The 17,224-nt window shown below is 36.5% G+C and overlaps 3 protein-coding genes and 1 non-coding gene across 4 annotated transcripts; all 4 read right to left on the bottom strand.

The window, feature by feature from the left end:
- Positions 1-1,526: 1,526 nt before the first annotated feature.
- Positions 1,527-3,936, bottom strand: LOC133871948 (peptidyl-prolyl cis-trans isomerase FKBP18, chloroplastic). The gene is made up of 6 exons (XM_062309422.1): positions 3,662-3,936; positions 2,855-2,925; positions 2,684-2,770; positions 2,424-2,573; positions 2,225-2,284; positions 1,527-1,970 (listed from the first exon to the last, which is right to left on the bottom strand). The coding sequence occupies exons 1-6, from the start codon at positions 3,906-3,908 to the stop codon at positions 1,914-1,916; spliced, it is 672 nt and encodes a 223-aa protein (XP_062165406.1). The 5' UTR covers positions 3,909-3,936; the 3' UTR covers positions 1,527-1,913.
- A 983-nt stretch (positions 3,937-4,919) lies between these two features.
- Positions 4,920-8,894, bottom strand: LOC133871947 (MLO-like protein 9). Its single transcript, XM_062309421.1, has 15 exons — positions 8,716-8,894; positions 8,248-8,305; positions 7,873-8,111; positions 7,302-7,418; positions 7,119-7,176; positions 6,884-6,972; positions 6,708-6,782; positions 6,533-6,621; positions 6,360-6,409; positions 6,189-6,229; positions 5,939-6,112; positions 5,755-5,790; positions 5,612-5,679; positions 5,373-5,433; positions 4,920-5,234 (listed from the first exon to the last, which is right to left on the bottom strand). Exons 1-15 carry the CDS (start codon positions 8,848-8,850, stop codon positions 4,920-4,922), a joined length of 1,605 nt encoding a protein of 534 aa, XP_062165405.1. The 5' UTR covers positions 8,851-8,894.
- An 809-nt stretch (positions 8,895-9,703) lies between these two features.
- On the bottom strand, positions 9,704-9,775 carry TRNAD-GUC (transfer RNA aspartic acid (anticodon GUC)). The gene has a single exon. It is a non-coding gene; the product is annotated as a tRNA-Asp (tRNA).
- Positions 9,776-10,837: 1,062 nt separating this feature from the next.
- LOC133871341 (protein S-acyltransferase 21) lies at positions 10,838-16,944 on the bottom strand. The gene is made up of 10 exons (XM_062308770.1): positions 16,526-16,944; positions 15,808-15,921; positions 15,607-15,718; positions 15,004-15,206; positions 13,988-14,056; positions 13,671-13,742; positions 13,413-13,541; positions 12,543-12,623; positions 12,256-12,462; positions 10,838-12,015 (listed from the first exon to the last, which is right to left on the bottom strand). Exons 1-10 carry the CDS (start codon positions 16,568-16,570, stop codon positions 11,110-11,112), a joined length of 1,938 nt encoding a protein of 645 aa, XP_062164754.1. The 5' UTR covers positions 16,571-16,944; the 3' UTR covers positions 10,838-11,109.
- Positions 16,945-17,224: the final 280 nt, after the last annotated feature.

Here is a 17,224-nt window from a genome sequence, read left to right as displayed (position 1 = left end):
AGCATTGTTTTTCTGAGTGTGATGTTTTATTGATTTGATATATAGTGGTTGCTTTTACAGGTCTCCTATATTTGTTTTCATGATAATCTGCATAACTGATTTAAAAGCATTGATCCATCTATCATAAAAGTAATATAGTAGGTGAGAATGTATGTAGTCTCCCACAATGAAACTTCTATGTATAATTTCAGCTGTAAAGTATGTTTTAAATGTTTTCTATTAGTCAATGTTTGCTATATCAGTTATGGGGGTTTTCAAACAAAAATTTTTAAAATTGGTGGCTGTTATAGTGTATGCATGACTAAAAATGAAAAGTTGGTTATTTGCGAAAACTCAATGAATAGCATACATCTAAAGTTTTAGTGTATTCATTTATGCTAAGATGGTGGGCTCATAATTTCACCTGTGCGGATGCGGCAACCCCCGCAACCGTGCAGACGTTTATACTTTGGTTGCAGGTTTTGCGGATATAGATATTGTCTCGTCCACCTAGCGTATGGGATGCTATGATTGGAGCATATCGCGATAGTCATAAGTCACGGACTCATGGGTAGTCCGCATTTTGGGTATTTTATTTATGTCTCATGTCCTACGTGGCACATGTATTTGTTGAGCCTGTAATTTGGTATGTAATTAGTGTAATGTGTTTTATAAGCCTTAAATAGATAGATTTGTAACTGACTCTTGTTATAATTAACTGTCATGTATTAAATATATTTCCGCTTATAATATGTGTTTCGCTGCACATTGATTATTATATTATGCTGTTAGATGTAACTCTGATTATCAGGTACATGTTATGGGGCATGTGTCATATGTTGACTAAGCGATATGTAGTTGTGCCACTATGAAGATCTGTTTGTATTTTTTTTAAAAAAAAAAAAAAAAAAAGAGTCGTCACAATATTGGCATATACTATTAGCAAGCTACATAGCTTTGGAAGATAAAATGTGTATAATACATTAATACTACTCATTGCTAATCATTTGGACTACAAAATTATGAAGATGCAACGCTGCCAAGAGGGCTTGTTTGGATTTGGAGTTGCTAAGGAAGCTACCTACTAACGTGGCGCTCGTGGGCTCAAGCATTTTATTTTAATGCATTAGGTATGTGACTCGTTTAATTGTAAAGGATTTCAATCCGCTAGGAAGACAATGTCAAATAAATAAATAAATAAATCTCAAATTCGTAAGGTGATTGTGAGAGACTACTTATAGAATGCACCTGATCGGATAAGTAGTTGAATATCCCAATTTTTATTTCATCAGTTGAGTCTCATAAGTGTTCTCTTACAATTATCTGTCCGAATTTGAGAAAATTTGGACAACTAATTGTAGATGATCCTGATGGCTTCCTAGCCAGCAACTGAAGTATGATTTGTCAACATAGTGAAAAATTAGCCCTCACTCCTACGGACATGAACACACTGTCGAAAGCTGTTGCAGACTTGTGGGCACAGCAGCACTGCCAAAAAAACTCAAAAAAATGTAGGGAAAACAGAGGATTAAATATAAGCGCACACAACACCAGAAAATGTCTAGGCATTATATAACATATGAGAAAGAACTTCATAACCTTGAAGTGAGAGTCGCAATATTTAATTAATGTTATCATTTATGCAACCTCAATCAAAACCGTATGCGAACAGTACAGCTAAAATGGCTATCCCAATAGTATACAGACAATGTAGATGCCTAAACAAGCTGGAGTGGAGTGGACCCTTGATGAAACCGTGCTTCTTCTGTTCTTCATACAAAAGAATCATTAGCTGAAACTATTGCCATTTGGAACAAAAAGGCAGTCGTCGTTCCAATCAAAACCAATAAAAAGAAAAGGTGATGGTGATGGTGATGGTGATGATGAGAGATTCAATCACCATGAACTTCTCATAGCGCAGAACAAGCTTACTTTCATTCAGGCAGTACTGCTTGCAAAAGCTCAATATTTAGTTCAAATGTAGCTCCAGGCTGCAAAAGTTCACAAAAATTTGAGGGAGGACAAGTCATAACCCCAAAATTTTCTCGGGTATAAACTGTAAAATAAGAATGCATGAAGAACATGGATATGATATTAAACATTATGGTAGAAGATAAATGAAGCCATCAAAGCAATACAAAAAAGTAAGTGTGTGAAAAAAAAAAAAGAAAAAAAAGAAAGAAAGATGCCAGCGAGAGTATATGCATAAAAAATTATAGAAGAAATTCAAGATTGAAGGGCTTACTGGGATCTCGTTCATTCCCTTTTGGCCATATCCAGCCTCTGGAGGAACAAGCACAGTTCGCTGCAATAAGAGATGATTTAGAAGAAAGGAAAATAAAGCAAGGGTCATAAGTTTAACAGTATAAAGATGATGAGAAACTAAAAGAGTAACTGCTTCCTTAAAAGAGTATATTTTTACGAAAATGGGAAGATGCTATCACCTTTCCCCCTACTTTCATCCCTTCGGTTACTGAGTACATAGCCGCCGGGGGTTTTGGTGCTGCCTGTGCAGAAAACAAACCATTTGGGCTGTCTACAAATTCACGCTTCCTTTCTTTGCCTGGAGGAGCTCCAACTTTGAACTCGTATGGCTAGTTAAAGCACAATGAACTGTGGATTAGCGGGTCTAGCTATTAGTTCTGATTAAAAAAAAGTTGTGCTCTCTCTCACACTCCACACACAAAGAGGCAAAGGCGAGAACCTGGGCAATACTACGATTTCCAGCCAAGAGTTTAGATTCTCGACTTGACACAGCTGTAATCCCACGGTACCTACAGTCAAAGTGCACCTGTAGAGTATGAGCCAATACAAAGGTAAATCTCTATCCATATATATGAAAACAGAATATCTTCAACTCACTTCACAATCAAACCTGAACTGTTGATCCTTTTTCAGCTACTGGACCCTTTCCCTCAACCACGTCATAGTATTTTAAGCCATCACCTGCTTCAAAGGTAACATAAGGCAAAAATACAGTAAGTTCAAAAACACTAACTAAGAATGCTCACAACTGCCTTTTCCCATAACTTTTGCAGCTATTAGCAAGTTAATGTGTTTCAATTAGTATATGATTCAAAGCAACACTTAGTCACAAAATCAACATATCAGGCATGAGCAGGACAAAATTGGTTTGTTTTACTTGAAATAAAACCACAAACACAAAGAGACAGGTCCCCTGAGACAGGCCATTTTATGATGTTCCTTGTCATCAAGGATATGATTGCCCCCACCCTCTCTTCCTTTTTAAATTTTAAAATAATATTCTTGGAAGTCTTTACATTATGTAATTATGAAACATTTATGAAGTAAAATAAACAAATTCTGAAAAAAGTGAAACCCTACAAAAATAGAAAAAAAAAAAAAATCAAACTTTTTGAAGCAATAAATCCAAGAATGCCACAAATTCTCTGCAAAACACCCAAATGTAGTAACAGACACAGCTCAAAATTGCCCCATAACCCATCAATTACCATTCGCAGTTGTTTTAAATCAAATCAGTCTTCACAATTACAACACAAACAAGAATATAAATATTAATCAATACAACTAATCACATAACACTCTATTACCAACATTTAAATAACCACAAAACCATTACAAGAAATCGAAGCAACCCATGAACCCACATACACATCACAATACGACAAAGATTAACAGACAGAAAAGATGAGTGACCAACGGCTAGTGAGGTAGTCTTCAAGAGGGATGGCCTTCTTGTTGCGTCGCTCTCTGGCCTCTGATGGTGGAGAGTGAGAAATGAGGATGAAAGGCAGAGAAGAAATCAGAATTGCGGACCTTCTCGAAATGGGTATTGGAAAAACAGCTTGCTTTGGACACTGTGCTTGGTTTGTGGTGGGTTTTGCACAGGGTTGAAGAAGATGACGATGATCAACGGTCCCTTTGTCTAAGCTCCTAACCGAAGCCATGGCCGTTGAAAGACACAAGCGAAGGTTATAAACCGCCCAATGCCCATATATCCCTATCCTCTTCCCTTCAACCAAAATTACGCTTATATCCCTCCTCGTATATTAATCCATTGGTGAGGATTTTCTTATAAACAAAACTAAACATAATACTACTTACCAAAAAAAAAGAAGAAAACTAAACATAATACTAAACATTTTTCTATACTAATATATGGTTGGACAAATTTTGAATTGTATAATGAAGTTTAAGATTAAATTTGAATTAAAACATGGATCCAAATCTGGTCACATGTACTAGATTTTAAATCCGAGGGACTTGTAGGATTTAATTTTATTTCAAACAATAATAGAAAAAAAATTACTCACACTAAGCTATACATAGTATTTGGTGTTCTAATTAAATGGGTCAAAACTAGAAATGTTGATGTGGGGGCAAAATGGTCCACCTAATAAAAAATATAAATTTTATTAAAGATTTTAAATTTTGGCCTTAAACGATAAGCACTAAGCTTGGTCCGTGACATATATAATTTTATACACGTCTCAATATGACTTGAATCAGACACATAAACACGAATTGATACTCATAATTGCAAGTGAATTATCATATCAAAAGTCATGGTTCCTAGGGCCTCTTTAGTTTCGTCTTTGTTGGCATGTAGGGACGGAACCAAGAGCTCTAGAAGGCCATATCCTCTCTAGTTTTAAATTTTTTCCTTATTTTTTGTACCAAGATTTTATATGCTTATTCTAGGTAGATTAATGACGAAGAATATTAATCTCTATGAATACAAGTATGGTTTTATTCACTTATTATTGTTTGTAGTACAAAAGTTTTATTTATAAGAAAAATTGTGGTAGGTGAGAGAACATAAATATGCTAATCAAATCTTTAATTACAATCAAACCTAAATAGAGGATATTTCAATATTAATCTAAAAGTATTAGCCTAATATGAAAAACATAATAATATTCTAACAAAGATTCAAGGTTGTCGATCAACGAGTATAATCAAGGTCCACTTAGTAGGTCGCGGAAGCCATCGTTGCTCGTCGAACGTTGCTCCCGTGGAAGATGCACGCCGGCCATGATGTCTACTGTTTGTTTAGGAGAAAACCCATCTGCTTCCGCACCATACGCATGGTTGCGAGGATTTGCATGCGTTGGGGATTGCACAGGTGAGTCACCGGGGCTGCTTCCGTTCAAAGCCCGGGGCGAAGATGGTCCTCTCCCATCATTCTTCTTCTTTACAGCCTTTCTACGCCACTCTTTTAAGGCCCTCGAAGTTTGTTCGTCAAAGATTGACTTCTTCATCGTTGATCCCATCTGAAATGGTAAGAAACCATTCATAACCAATCCATTGAATACAAAATTTTTGAAAAAGAAAGGTCTAAAAGCTGCTACTGTTGAATTTCAACATGCATTTAATGTGTGTTGAGAGTGATTAGAGTATCATCAGCATACCTGAGTAACAAGGGCGTACAGTGGAAGTGTGGCATAGCTGCACACAATTTGGACTCCTACCCTGTTCAATTAGGAATATTTCAGTAAGTTATTTGGAGAGTTTAATGCCAATAATATGAATTAGGATGTTCATGAAGGCACCTTCTAGGAAGCTTTTATAATGGTCTAATGTAATAGTTGTACTAAAGATTGTTCGTTTGAGGTGCTTCAGACAGATATGTGCAAGAACTATGACTTACCCGAGGACAACCCTTAAAATTATGAGAGCAAAATCCTCGTGAAAACAAGATCTCAACCCGAACTCATACTGCATCAAGAGTGAGCATTAAGAATTCCAGCAGTGAATATAGAAATAATCTTGAAAAAGGTGAAGATTTATTACCCATATCCAAAAGAAATATGTTATCTCGAATGCGTTCTGGACAAGTAAGAGTCAGCTTGTTAGAAACACTTTATTTCCACTCAAAAAACAGTTGACACTTGACTCTGTTTCTACCCTGCTGAATCTATGCAACTCTTTTCTATGATATATCACTGCAAAAGAGTAGGAGGAAACTCAATAGTACCTGGAACAAGACGAAATGGATGAGATAAAGAACTAATCGAGGCCAACTAAACCAAAAATGCCTGTCAGAGACTTGCACTAGAGGTATTCCTTGGACCACTGCATGCCTTTCTTTGATTTCAAGTGCCATATTCGTTATTATGCCTTGAAGCTTTGTCCCGACTGCCAATATCACCTTTAAACGACCCCAATCATTAGTCCTTGAATTATAATCCACATACTGAGATAAATTTCTATGACAAGTTTCTTACAACTAGAGGAAGTATGGACACCCAAACCATAGCATCCCATCCTGCAAAGGATAAAACCAATTACATCCTTGTTAATGTCGAGTGTGAAATATGAACACTACTTAATATTACCAAGGGAAAAACTAACTCCATTGCAGAAAGTAAAAAAGACACACAAGAAGAAAGACTAACCACTAACATTAACAAGCAGAAAGACCACAACCGAACCCCATAGTAGTGGACTGCCAGCAGCATGAAGAAAAAAGTGAGGAATATGGAAATGATTATCATCCCATAATCTCAATGTCAGGAAGGTAAAAAATTGTTAACCAACAGCAGAATGTTAAAAACTATTGGCACTTTACCTTATTCCCACAACCACCTTGAAGTCATCTTCTAATGATCTCTTGATATATTTCTGAAAGTCAAACTTACTTCCAGGTGCTAAATGAACCTATACAACAAGGAAACAATCAATCTATCAATAGTTACCATATAAAGATGATCCTAATTTTCTTGTATTGCAATGAAGAAACTCACAGTGATAAATCCATGTCGCAAGGCCAAGTAGTCAGCCTTACGAACAGACCGGAAGAATTGTCGAAAGAAGCAGACCTGACAGAATGGAGCATTCAAGCATTACGTGAACAATCACAGGTTTTCAAGAATTCCATCTTCAAACAAATTGAAAACAGAGACAGAGAGATATTTCTTACAAAGTAGAAGGTGACCGGTGATTTAGTCCAGAAACTAGCGTGATCCTTAACAAACGATGTCTCATGAGTAAGCCTGAATCTTGTAGGATCTGAAAATTAGCACACACCCAATTCAGCACTAAAGAAGTAAATGCAGCATTTAATAGACTCGAGTTTCCATGCTGGTAGAACATAAACTACAAAATTCAATAGCAACAAATTAATAGTAAGTGATCGTCATCATTCACTAATATACCATTCATGAATTCAGGGTCATTAATGCTATCCCGTTCCCATTCCTTCCACCCACGAATCTGCAAAAATAGAGAATCCGTTTGATCCGAACACCCTCTTGTGTCACTTGCTTCCAGGTACTTGTTATAAGACAACTTTAAGAATTACAGTTAATAAATATGGACAAACCTGAATGTATACCCACCTTTAATCTTCCAAGCATCATTGTTATGGCACTGTATATCACATGGAATACTGCTAAAAAGAATATGAAGATATGTAACTGATGCAAACCATTCACTGATATAAGCGGCACGTGCCCCTACAGTAGGAAAATTAAGAATGAAATTGCAGCAGTAGTTTTGACCAGGAAAGGGATTAAATGTGTCAATTCGATAACTTTTGTTAGAATATTAATTAAATGATTAAATTCACTTATTGTGGTGATTTAAGATGGTATTAAAATAGAGGTATTGAGTTCGAACCTTGTATACATAATTCACTCCCTCTTTCAATTAAATACTAAAGGTGTTCGGTTTTCACTTACTTATTAAGGGAGAAAAACAAAGTAAGAACTTTAAAGCCTCAATCAAAATGACGATATCTTTAGAACATATTGTCCCATTTCCAAGTGCTAAAGGGATTTGACAAATCATTTCCAAAATAAGTAACCACAAAATCTAACTTAATGGACACCTTAAACAGCATATTAATCCTTTTGAACGACTAGAAAACGATCAGATTTTCTGAAACAGCTAGCTCGGTCGACTTCTTACCAGCTTGCAACCTGGACCTCCGCCCTCAGCTGCGAGATATCTACGGTCATACCGTAGGAGCTTGCGATGATGCTCCCCCTCGCCCTTCTGAGGCTCATTCTGTGGTTCTTGATGCAGGCCCCCTCCTCTAAGGGGGCAAGGTAACATTGTATCTGCAACCTTTATGGGAATACAAATTCTAGAAATGTAGCTTTGCCCAAACGTTAAGAGTAAAGAAATAAAGCCTAAAACCATAAGCTCTGCAAAAATTAAACAGGAAGAGAAAATCTTGGTTATTCTGCAGAAATATTGCTGGCCAACTGCATAAACCAAAACTAATACAAACATAAATAAAGACTAAAACGAAATACTAAGAAACAGAATTGGTGCTTTTACCGCCTTTAACTTTCTCCAGAGCTTCAAACAAAGCGTTCTTTTTTCTTTCTCGAAACCACTGAGAGAAAAATGACAGGTTAAAAGTTTTTCAGAGAAGGTTACTTATAGGCGAATAAAATAGGAAAACAAGAAGAAGAAGAAAAAAAAAATATTTCTCATGCAAAAACAGAGATATTTCCAGATATTATTCTCCAAAGGAAGAAACATGATCAAGACCAACCAATAGCAGAAACCTATGACTTAAATCACACAACCCACATGCATATTTTCTAATGTCTCTCTTTAGGAAACCAAAACAAGAAGAAATCCAATCCCTTGGACACACCCATTAACCCCAAAGGAATCAAATTACCAAAAAGATTCTCTAAGTTAAGCAAGATATTCACATTTCTAAACCAAATCTAAAACTAGAGAGAGAGAGAGATTGAAAAAAATATATTTCTCATGCATCAGCCTTAATATGTTTACCTCTCCAACCATATGAAGAACTTTCTCCAAAATTATAGAAATCACCACGATAACCGCACAAACCACCGCGACAGCCCACGTTGGGGTCTGATCGAGCTCCCTTGCAGGAGTGGCACCTTCACCGCCTCCCGCCATTTACAACCTCCCAAACAAGCCCCTTAGATATTACTTGAGCGTCAATAAGTTAATAACAATACTTTGAGAGAATCCACGACACCACATTCATCAGAAATTTTTACGAGGTTTGAGGGCAAAAGGGTGTGTGCGCAGAGAATTTGAGAGGATTCAAGACAGCATGAAGAAGCACGGTGTGTTAATTAAGGGCAGTTTTTAAGGTTTCGGTTTGGTTTTTCTTTCTTTCTTGTAACGGTATTAAACCGGGAATGTACGGATCAGGGAGAGCGACGGTTGGGAAGAATGGGACATTGCCCATCCCTTTGAGATGTAATTTCGAGTTTGCCATTGTTTGAACCGATTTAGAGAGAGTGAGAGTAGGGGATTTCACCTAAAATTGAGGGTTAAATGGATGGTTCGCAAATGTGAGAGAAGGGTCCAACTGAAAATTCAATTATGCCCCAGGAACCAAAAGGCAAAAGACTATCAGAGATTGTTTGCAATCCTTTAAAAATAGACATGCATATACTCGAATGACACGTGTCAGTTGAGAAGACTGAGTTAAAAGAATTTTTCGCAACCTAATTTGAAAGAAAATGCTGTTCTTGCAACAATCATTGGGTAAAAAAAAAAAAGAAACCAGTTCCTTAAAGTTTATTTTTAAAATTAAATTATAATTTTACCAAATACCTATTTTAAAACCGTAAACACAAACAGATCATAACTATTGTGGCCTATTGGGTTATTAACTTCTATCACCAATAGGACAGTTCAACGAATGGTTGGTGGACATCTTCAAGATCAATGAGCCCCAAAAAGGACTGCAGCCCAAAATGGAGCCCAATGTCTCAAGCAGTAGAGGAAAAATAATCAGCGCCGTTGCCGGGGATCGAACCCGGGTCACCCGCGTGACAGGCGGGAATACTTACCACTATACTACAACGACTTGCTTGTCTTACAATTCTTTAAGACCATATTCATATCAATGCACAGACACAATCTTTCCTTGAGACATGATAAATTGCTAATGCTGGGCTCCCATAATTGCAAAATTAATTTGATAATTCTTGTTTTCACTACCATTTACCCTCTCCCCTTCGTCCCAAGAAACAAAGGTCACTTTTGTTATTGAAATTATTTTTTATTTTCAAGATAAATGCACTAATAAATAACTTAAAATACAAAATATTTTTTTAAATTTGTATTCTTTTCTTAAAATAACAATATTTAAAAAAAAAAAAAAAAAAAAAAAAAAAAACATGTGCCTATACCATTAGTAGCTAAAAGCCAGCACTCAATCATTGCATGAATCCGAATATAAATCTAAGAATTTGAAGTCTCTACCATGTGGGAGGACAGAAGGTTTCTTCAAGATTGAAATGTCAAACAATACAAAATCACATGAATGTCTCAACTCTACCAAAGCAATCCTTATACAGGGTCCAGTTCCATTTGCCAACAAGTGGATCCAATTACATCTTACATCATACTCTATCTTTAGTATGTTTTATTAATGTGTTTTGAAAAATGGTTTTTTTTTTTGGGTGAGAAAATATTCTTAAGTGACATAAAGGTATAATTTTTTTGGAGTGTCTCGTATTTTAGATTTTTTTTATTTTTTGTTATTTTATGGGTTCGTTTGATAAAACCTTTTAGATGATACTTTTTGGTTGGAAAAGTGAGTCTGCTTGGTTGGATAGGTTGCTGCACTGGAGCTAGGTATTGTAATATAGCAGGAGAATCCGCCGTGTCAACTACCACAATCGTGTATTCCGTTACTCCCTTTTTCTTGTAAAGTAGTTGCTACCTGAAATGCTTTTTGAATGATAGTAAGATAAACAAATTTTCTGAAGTAATATAGAACAAAAAGTAATTTTGAGGATTTTATATTTAGAGTTATTTGTTAATAATGTTTTTGCTTTTGTGCTAAAAAGCAAAATACATCCCAAAAAACATTGTCAAACGATGTCAATAATTTTTGTTTTAAGAACAGAAACAAAAGATCGAAGAAAATAATAATAATAATAATAATAATAATAAGCAAAACCAATCTATGCATTTGGTTAACAAATCCCGGATCCAGTCATCATAATTGTTAGAAGTTAAAACCCTCTACCCTCGGAATGGAATGGTGAATGGATGCGTTAACCCACAGATTAGCAACGTGGCACAGAAAATCCAAGAGCTGCACATAATGGTAAAATCAAAATTAAATTGAAAAAAAATAAAAATCCAGGCTCTAGCTCTGTATATCTGAAAAAGAAATCAGTGGCTTGTTGTTCAAGGCAATCTAGAACTAGAAGAGAACTGGTTTTGTCGGGAATCACTTGGAACAAAGACAGGAAGCTGACCACCCCTCTGTGATCTACCTTGCTGATAGTAACTTGATGTAGAACCTCTATCCAGGCTAGCAGCCCCTGAGCTGCCACTTCTTGACCCTCTGGGCGGCTGTTCATTCACAACAGGGCCACCAAAAAATATTGATTGACCTGTGTACAATAGCTCTGATCCAAAACCTCTGGAAGACGAAGAAACAAAACGCCCGGCCTCTTGATCCCAGTAGACTGAAGATCTTGTGTTTTCTGCAAGACCCAAGTTGTTATTTCTCATCGGCATTCGTGCTACATTCTCGCGAGCTGCAATTTCATGTTGTTCACTTTGTCTCCTTGATGAAGGAGATTGATCTGCCGATGATTGATAAATAGGATTGAAGTGATCTACGTTTACAGTTTGCTGCTCCAACGGTGAAGGTGCAATGTTGGAGAGTTGAGGACTGCTAAGGTTACTAATACTATGCTGGCATGTTTCACTATCTTCCTTGCTGACAAGACTGGCTGGATACGAGCTTCTGGGAGGAGATAACCTCAATGTTCCAGCTCTAGCATTTCTATTGTGAAACCCTTGATCGGTACTGATTGGACTGCTTCTTCCACTCACATTGCTACTGGATATACGATCAGCATCGTATGGATGATGTCGAGAACCAACTGGACGAAGCACAGATGATGATGCTCTAGCTTTTGCGGCCGCTTTAATTGCTTCATTAGAATCCAATTTAGCAAGTTTCCATGCACTGATTCGGACTGGACGCTGGGGTGCTTTTTTCCCCATGTCAGATGACTGCACTGCATCTGGATCCACCGTGGATGGTAGGCGTCCGGGCTCCAAATGTGGTATAATTTCATCCTATTCATTAGAGACCCAAAAAGTAATGAATATTGCACAAAGTTCATTTTAGTGAAGAACCACACAACAATGCATGTTACAGCATGCCCAAGCCTAGCTGAATTGCTCCTTTAATAAATTGTTAGACAATATAATCATGAATTTAGCCAGAACAAACTCTTCCCAGTATAATCAAAGAGTCATTCTAGTCTTTCTAGATCCTTGTCTCTTATATATGAAATAAAGGTGGTAAGGTAATACCTGGTGGTCCATGAAGATTCTTGGAGGGGTACACCAAGCACCTTTATATTGCAAGCCCATTCCAAGAGAGCTTTTGCCACTTATAGCAGTCACAGCTGAACTGGTTGGTGATGATGCCAGACTTTGCTGATCACCACCGTCTAGAGATGGTCCAGGCGGTTCACTTTGTGTTCTCATGGCAACGACATACTCATATGTGGTAATACCCTGTAGCAAAAACAATGGAGGTTCACCACATGCATGTTTAGATAGGTAGAGAGGGTGGGTAGGTCATATAGGAAACACACCTTTCGAATCAGAATCATGTGGAAAAAGAATAGCTCCCCCAAAGGCACAGTGGCCAGAAAAGAAACAGCTGTGCATAAGGCCTGTAACAATTTTAAAGTTCATGTAGTTAAGACTTCGCAATTCCTTTGACACTCCAATGTGTGAAGATTAATTTAATTATTCACCAAAAGAAGAGAAATAAAACAGAAACACTGTAAAATTGAACTGAGAACTGGGGATACTACATGCATTTCAAAACATTTTAAGCAGAAACAACCTTAACAGATGCAAAAGGTTGTTATTAATCAATACCCAGCAAATTAAAAAATTAAAAAAGAAAGGAAGAAATCTCAGTGTAACAAACCTGTAACTTGGCTTTATAATGCGGAAGCGCTGCATTAATTATAGACAGATAAAGACCCATAGAATAATATGAGGAGACAAAAACAGCCAGACTATATATCAGTTCCATTGACATAATGTTTGAGGTAGACATTATACAAAGAGCCTAGTAGGATTATATAAGAAGAAGCCAAAATAAGGCCCACTTTATCCAGTTGACAGAATCCCTGAATGAGAACCTCATACGTAATAACATTAATGGTCTCAAAACAATATATCCTTTTGGATTCTTTACCATTTTTCTTACCAAGAAGAATCCAATATGAAAGATTTAGAAAACGTCAAGAAAGAAAGAATTGGGCAGATATGCCTGATGAGATATTTCTCAGCATGGATGATAAGTGCAGACCATGGTAATTCTAACAGGCTTATAAATAAATAGTTGTATATTAGTATTATCTACAAAAACCATGTGAGAGATAAAATCATAATAACACCTAAAAATATTAAATAATACAATCTGAGGGCATACAAAGCAGCAAACATACCACCACAGTAGCAAAGGGCGGCCGGGAGAATCCAACTCCAAGTTTCTCAGCTATTTGATTCTCTGTACCCTTTTTATCAACAAAGCACCGGACAAGCACCGCAATGCCAACCCCGCATTCAACAATAAGCTGTTATGCACGCACGTAAAAGAATTCAAGAGAATAAATCTAGTTCAGATTGGAGGATGTAAGCAAAATAAACAAGTCATATTCCAAGGTAATGAGAAATCCAAACAAGGATCTTATCTTAAAACTTACCCAAACAAGGCTCACTGCCATAAGGCACACAAATGTCATGTAATTTTTCCTCCCCACACAGTTATTCAACCACTGCACCGTTAATGCGGATAAGTTTAGTCATGCCAATTAAAATAGTTAGAGATATAGGCTGGATATTTAGAGATACTAACCAAAACTAGGTGTATCACTCTTAAAATAGCAATCATGTGACATAATTGCAATCATCTAAGTTCCTTTTTGGACCACTATGAGATAATTTTAAATAACTCAAGGTCTTAAAGTACATAAAGCCACAGACTGACGAGGGCGAACATTAGAAGATTTGTGAAGCTTACCCGACAATGATGATCAAATCCATCAACGCATTTGTCACAACTTCTACAATGTTTGCTGAACTTACGTACCTACAAAAAATAAAAATAAAAAACACACAACATGACCTCGTAGCACAACTCCTCTCATTATTGGTTTAGTAAATAGTAAGTAAATGAAGATCAGACTAACTCAAGGTTCTAATGAAAAGCACCATTTAACATAATGCGATAAATATGAACTCTCCCATTCTTCTACAACAGTATATTTCACCAACAAACATTAAAAAACAAAAGCGAAGGTTGAAATCTATTTTTGAAGTTTCAATTGAAGAATTTTGTTCACACGTGACATGTCTATGTGAAGATACATATACCTAACATGCAAAGCAGAACATGAGGTGAGCCTCCAAACAATCCTCAAGCGGCAAATATAAACCAAATCCTAGGTGTTGCAGTGGTCAATTCCACTTTTCTTTACATGACTTTGAAAAGTAAATAAAAAGAAGTGTTAGATGCTCACAAATCTCATTCCACAAATTATCAAAGGAAAATGTATAATCTCTCTCATTAACAAGTGCAACTCTTGCCACTTTTCAGTACTAAGCATGTGCTCACAACTCCTTCTGTACACCTTAATTTGCCTCTTCAACGAATCAACTATATGTGTGTCTCAAGGTTTATTCTCCCGATGGCCTAAAAAGCACCGGGAACATGTTACGATCACCTCCCTAAAAGAGAATCAAGATGCATAAGTGCTTCATCAACTAATGAAAATTCAAATAAGGCAACTAAATGAACCAGACATCGGGAGTTTACCCAAGACTTGAATTGCTGTTCTGCATAAATTCTTTTCTTTTCTTTTTTCAGTTTTTCTTTCATTAGTGGGCATGTGTGTGTGTGCTTGTCTGGGTGCATGTTTGGGAGGAAGGAGCAGTGCTATATAAGCAAACCATGTTAAATGCAATTGAAATGAAATTCTTCTTTTCTGGTTTTTTTTTTTCCCATCAAAATAAACCTTGCCAGTAAGAATCCTGTACCTCAGCATTACACAATGTGCAAAATAAAGCATCCTCATCTCCAGATTGTTGCTGTAGAAGATCATCTCTGCGACAATCTTCTTTTACAAGAAAACCACAAAAGAAACCTCCAAGTTTTGAACAACAACTCGAACTATGCCTACGAGATCTTCCTCCATCCTTTAATCCTATCTTGATGGGTTCTTCAATAGCAGATGCATTCCCTAAGATAGCAATTACACACCATGCCGCTTCGATGAGAAATTGAAAAGAACAAAGGCATAAGGAGGAGCGAATATCCTAAATTTATGCACTGGTCTACCAACAAGGAAAAAAATGAGTATCATTCTCATTTCAGTTAAAAAATCTCCGCTTCTGCAATTAAATTGCAAAAAGTCAGAGGCTGAACATATTAAGGAGGTTCCCTGGTGAAAATCTGACATCCTTTGGTGATTTCAATCATTTGGTTGTAGAAGGACCATTAATCAATTCCCTTTTTTTTTTTCCTACTGGTCCAATACTCTTTGTAAACCTTGACATGAATCTCTAATGCGATACTTCATTTATTATAATGTAAACACAAAATGAAACTTAAACTAAATTGAACTGAAAGACACTAACAACCTGTGTCATTGCGTGCTTTATAGGCAGATGTCTTGCCAGCTTCAAGCAGAATTCCAGGATCAGCAGGATCAATAGCCGTGCATCGAACATAAAGAATGAATACAGAGAGTGCCTGAAATGATAGTCAAGAAATGAGATAAAGGCCAAAATACCCAACATGGAATCATAAAGGGAAAAGGAAAACTTTAGTATCAGGCTTACCAAGACAGAATAAACACCAGCAGCCACATATTCATAGATTTCCTTGCCCAGAAATGGGGCCAAAAATGCATAATATGCAACAGAGAGCAAGAAAAAAACCGTTATAGCCACAACCTGTAACAGAATGAGAAATAAGGATCAGTATTTCATTGTCAAAATCAAATAGAAAGTGGAGACCATCTACCAACTCTCAAGGCTTCCCAAATCATGGATCCAACTACCCATGATAACAATTTGTTAATATAACATGATTCTAATTCTGCTTTACTGTCTCAATTCTCACAGAGACACACCGAAATTTTATTAAAGTAATTTGACATATTATAAAAATTAAGATACCAATTTTACGTTAAATTGAATCTTAAAAATTTTCCTTTCTTCAAAATGCAAAGCAACATAACACGAGAAAAAAAAAAAAATTAAAAAAAGCTCAGCAACCTAGTTGGTTTCCCAGATGTCTCAGCAACCAACTAAGTACACATTCACAGTTCCTAACTCCCGCATAGTTTAGGAGAAATAAGATAAAAATTAAACAAAAAAACAATTAAACTAGATTCAAAAGAAGTATCAGTGACCAACAAAAACCAAAAAAAAAAGAAAAAGTATTGGCTTTATATACAACAAAAGCCCCCGCATTGTTACCATTCACTAAAAGCCCTTAAAAAACCACATTTCCGAAAGAGAATTTGACAGACCACCAAATGTATATCGTTTCTACCTGAAATGTGTGAGCCGGTAGTTGCCATCCATGACGCCGAGCCATGACCAAAATCTCACTTTCAACTCGTCAAGAAAACAACCACATTTAAAGAAAAACGAACTACCTCAATCTAACCCAGCCCCAGAATGCAAATCCAACTCAGAATTTCAGAGCTGCTGGCTCAGTCCCGTCCATTCTTGGACTGGTTTTTTTCTTTTACCAATCACAGCAAATCCAAGATTTCAAAAATGTTTCTTGAGGTTTCAATCCCGACCCAGATGGCAAAATCCGGTTTTGAGACGACCCACCAAGTTGGTTTCGAGTTTAAGGGCTTGTAAAGTCCGATTCATAGATCAAAAACCCCTTGGAAGAAGAAGAAGAAGAAGAAGAAGTGGACTGTTTAACAACTGAGTTAGACCATATTTGATTTATTAACATGTTTTTCACCACAGCGTTTTATCCTACTCTCTCTTGTTTGGCTGTTTGATTCCCACCATTCGTGCCGGCGTAGGACAATTTTAATTTCATTTTTTTTCCTTTTATTTATTCATTTTATGCTCTTTCTTATCTTTTTATGATTTATATCAAATACACCCTTAAAAATTCCAGTTTTTTTTTCTTTTAAAGGCCATCGAATTTTGACTTTTACAAATACTCCAAATCCAGGATCGCTACATTCTCAACTTTTATGGGAAGTTGGGAACCATCAGATTCTCT

Source organism: Alnus glutinosa, chromosome 6 (assembly GCF_958979055.1).
Source record: "Alnus glutinosa chromosome 6, dhAlnGlut1.1, whole genome shotgun sequence".
Classification (NCBI taxonomy): Eukaryota; Viridiplantae; Streptophyta; class Magnoliopsida; order Fagales; family Betulaceae; genus Alnus; species Alnus glutinosa.
This window is presented reverse-complemented; position numbering and strand designations above follow the sequence as displayed.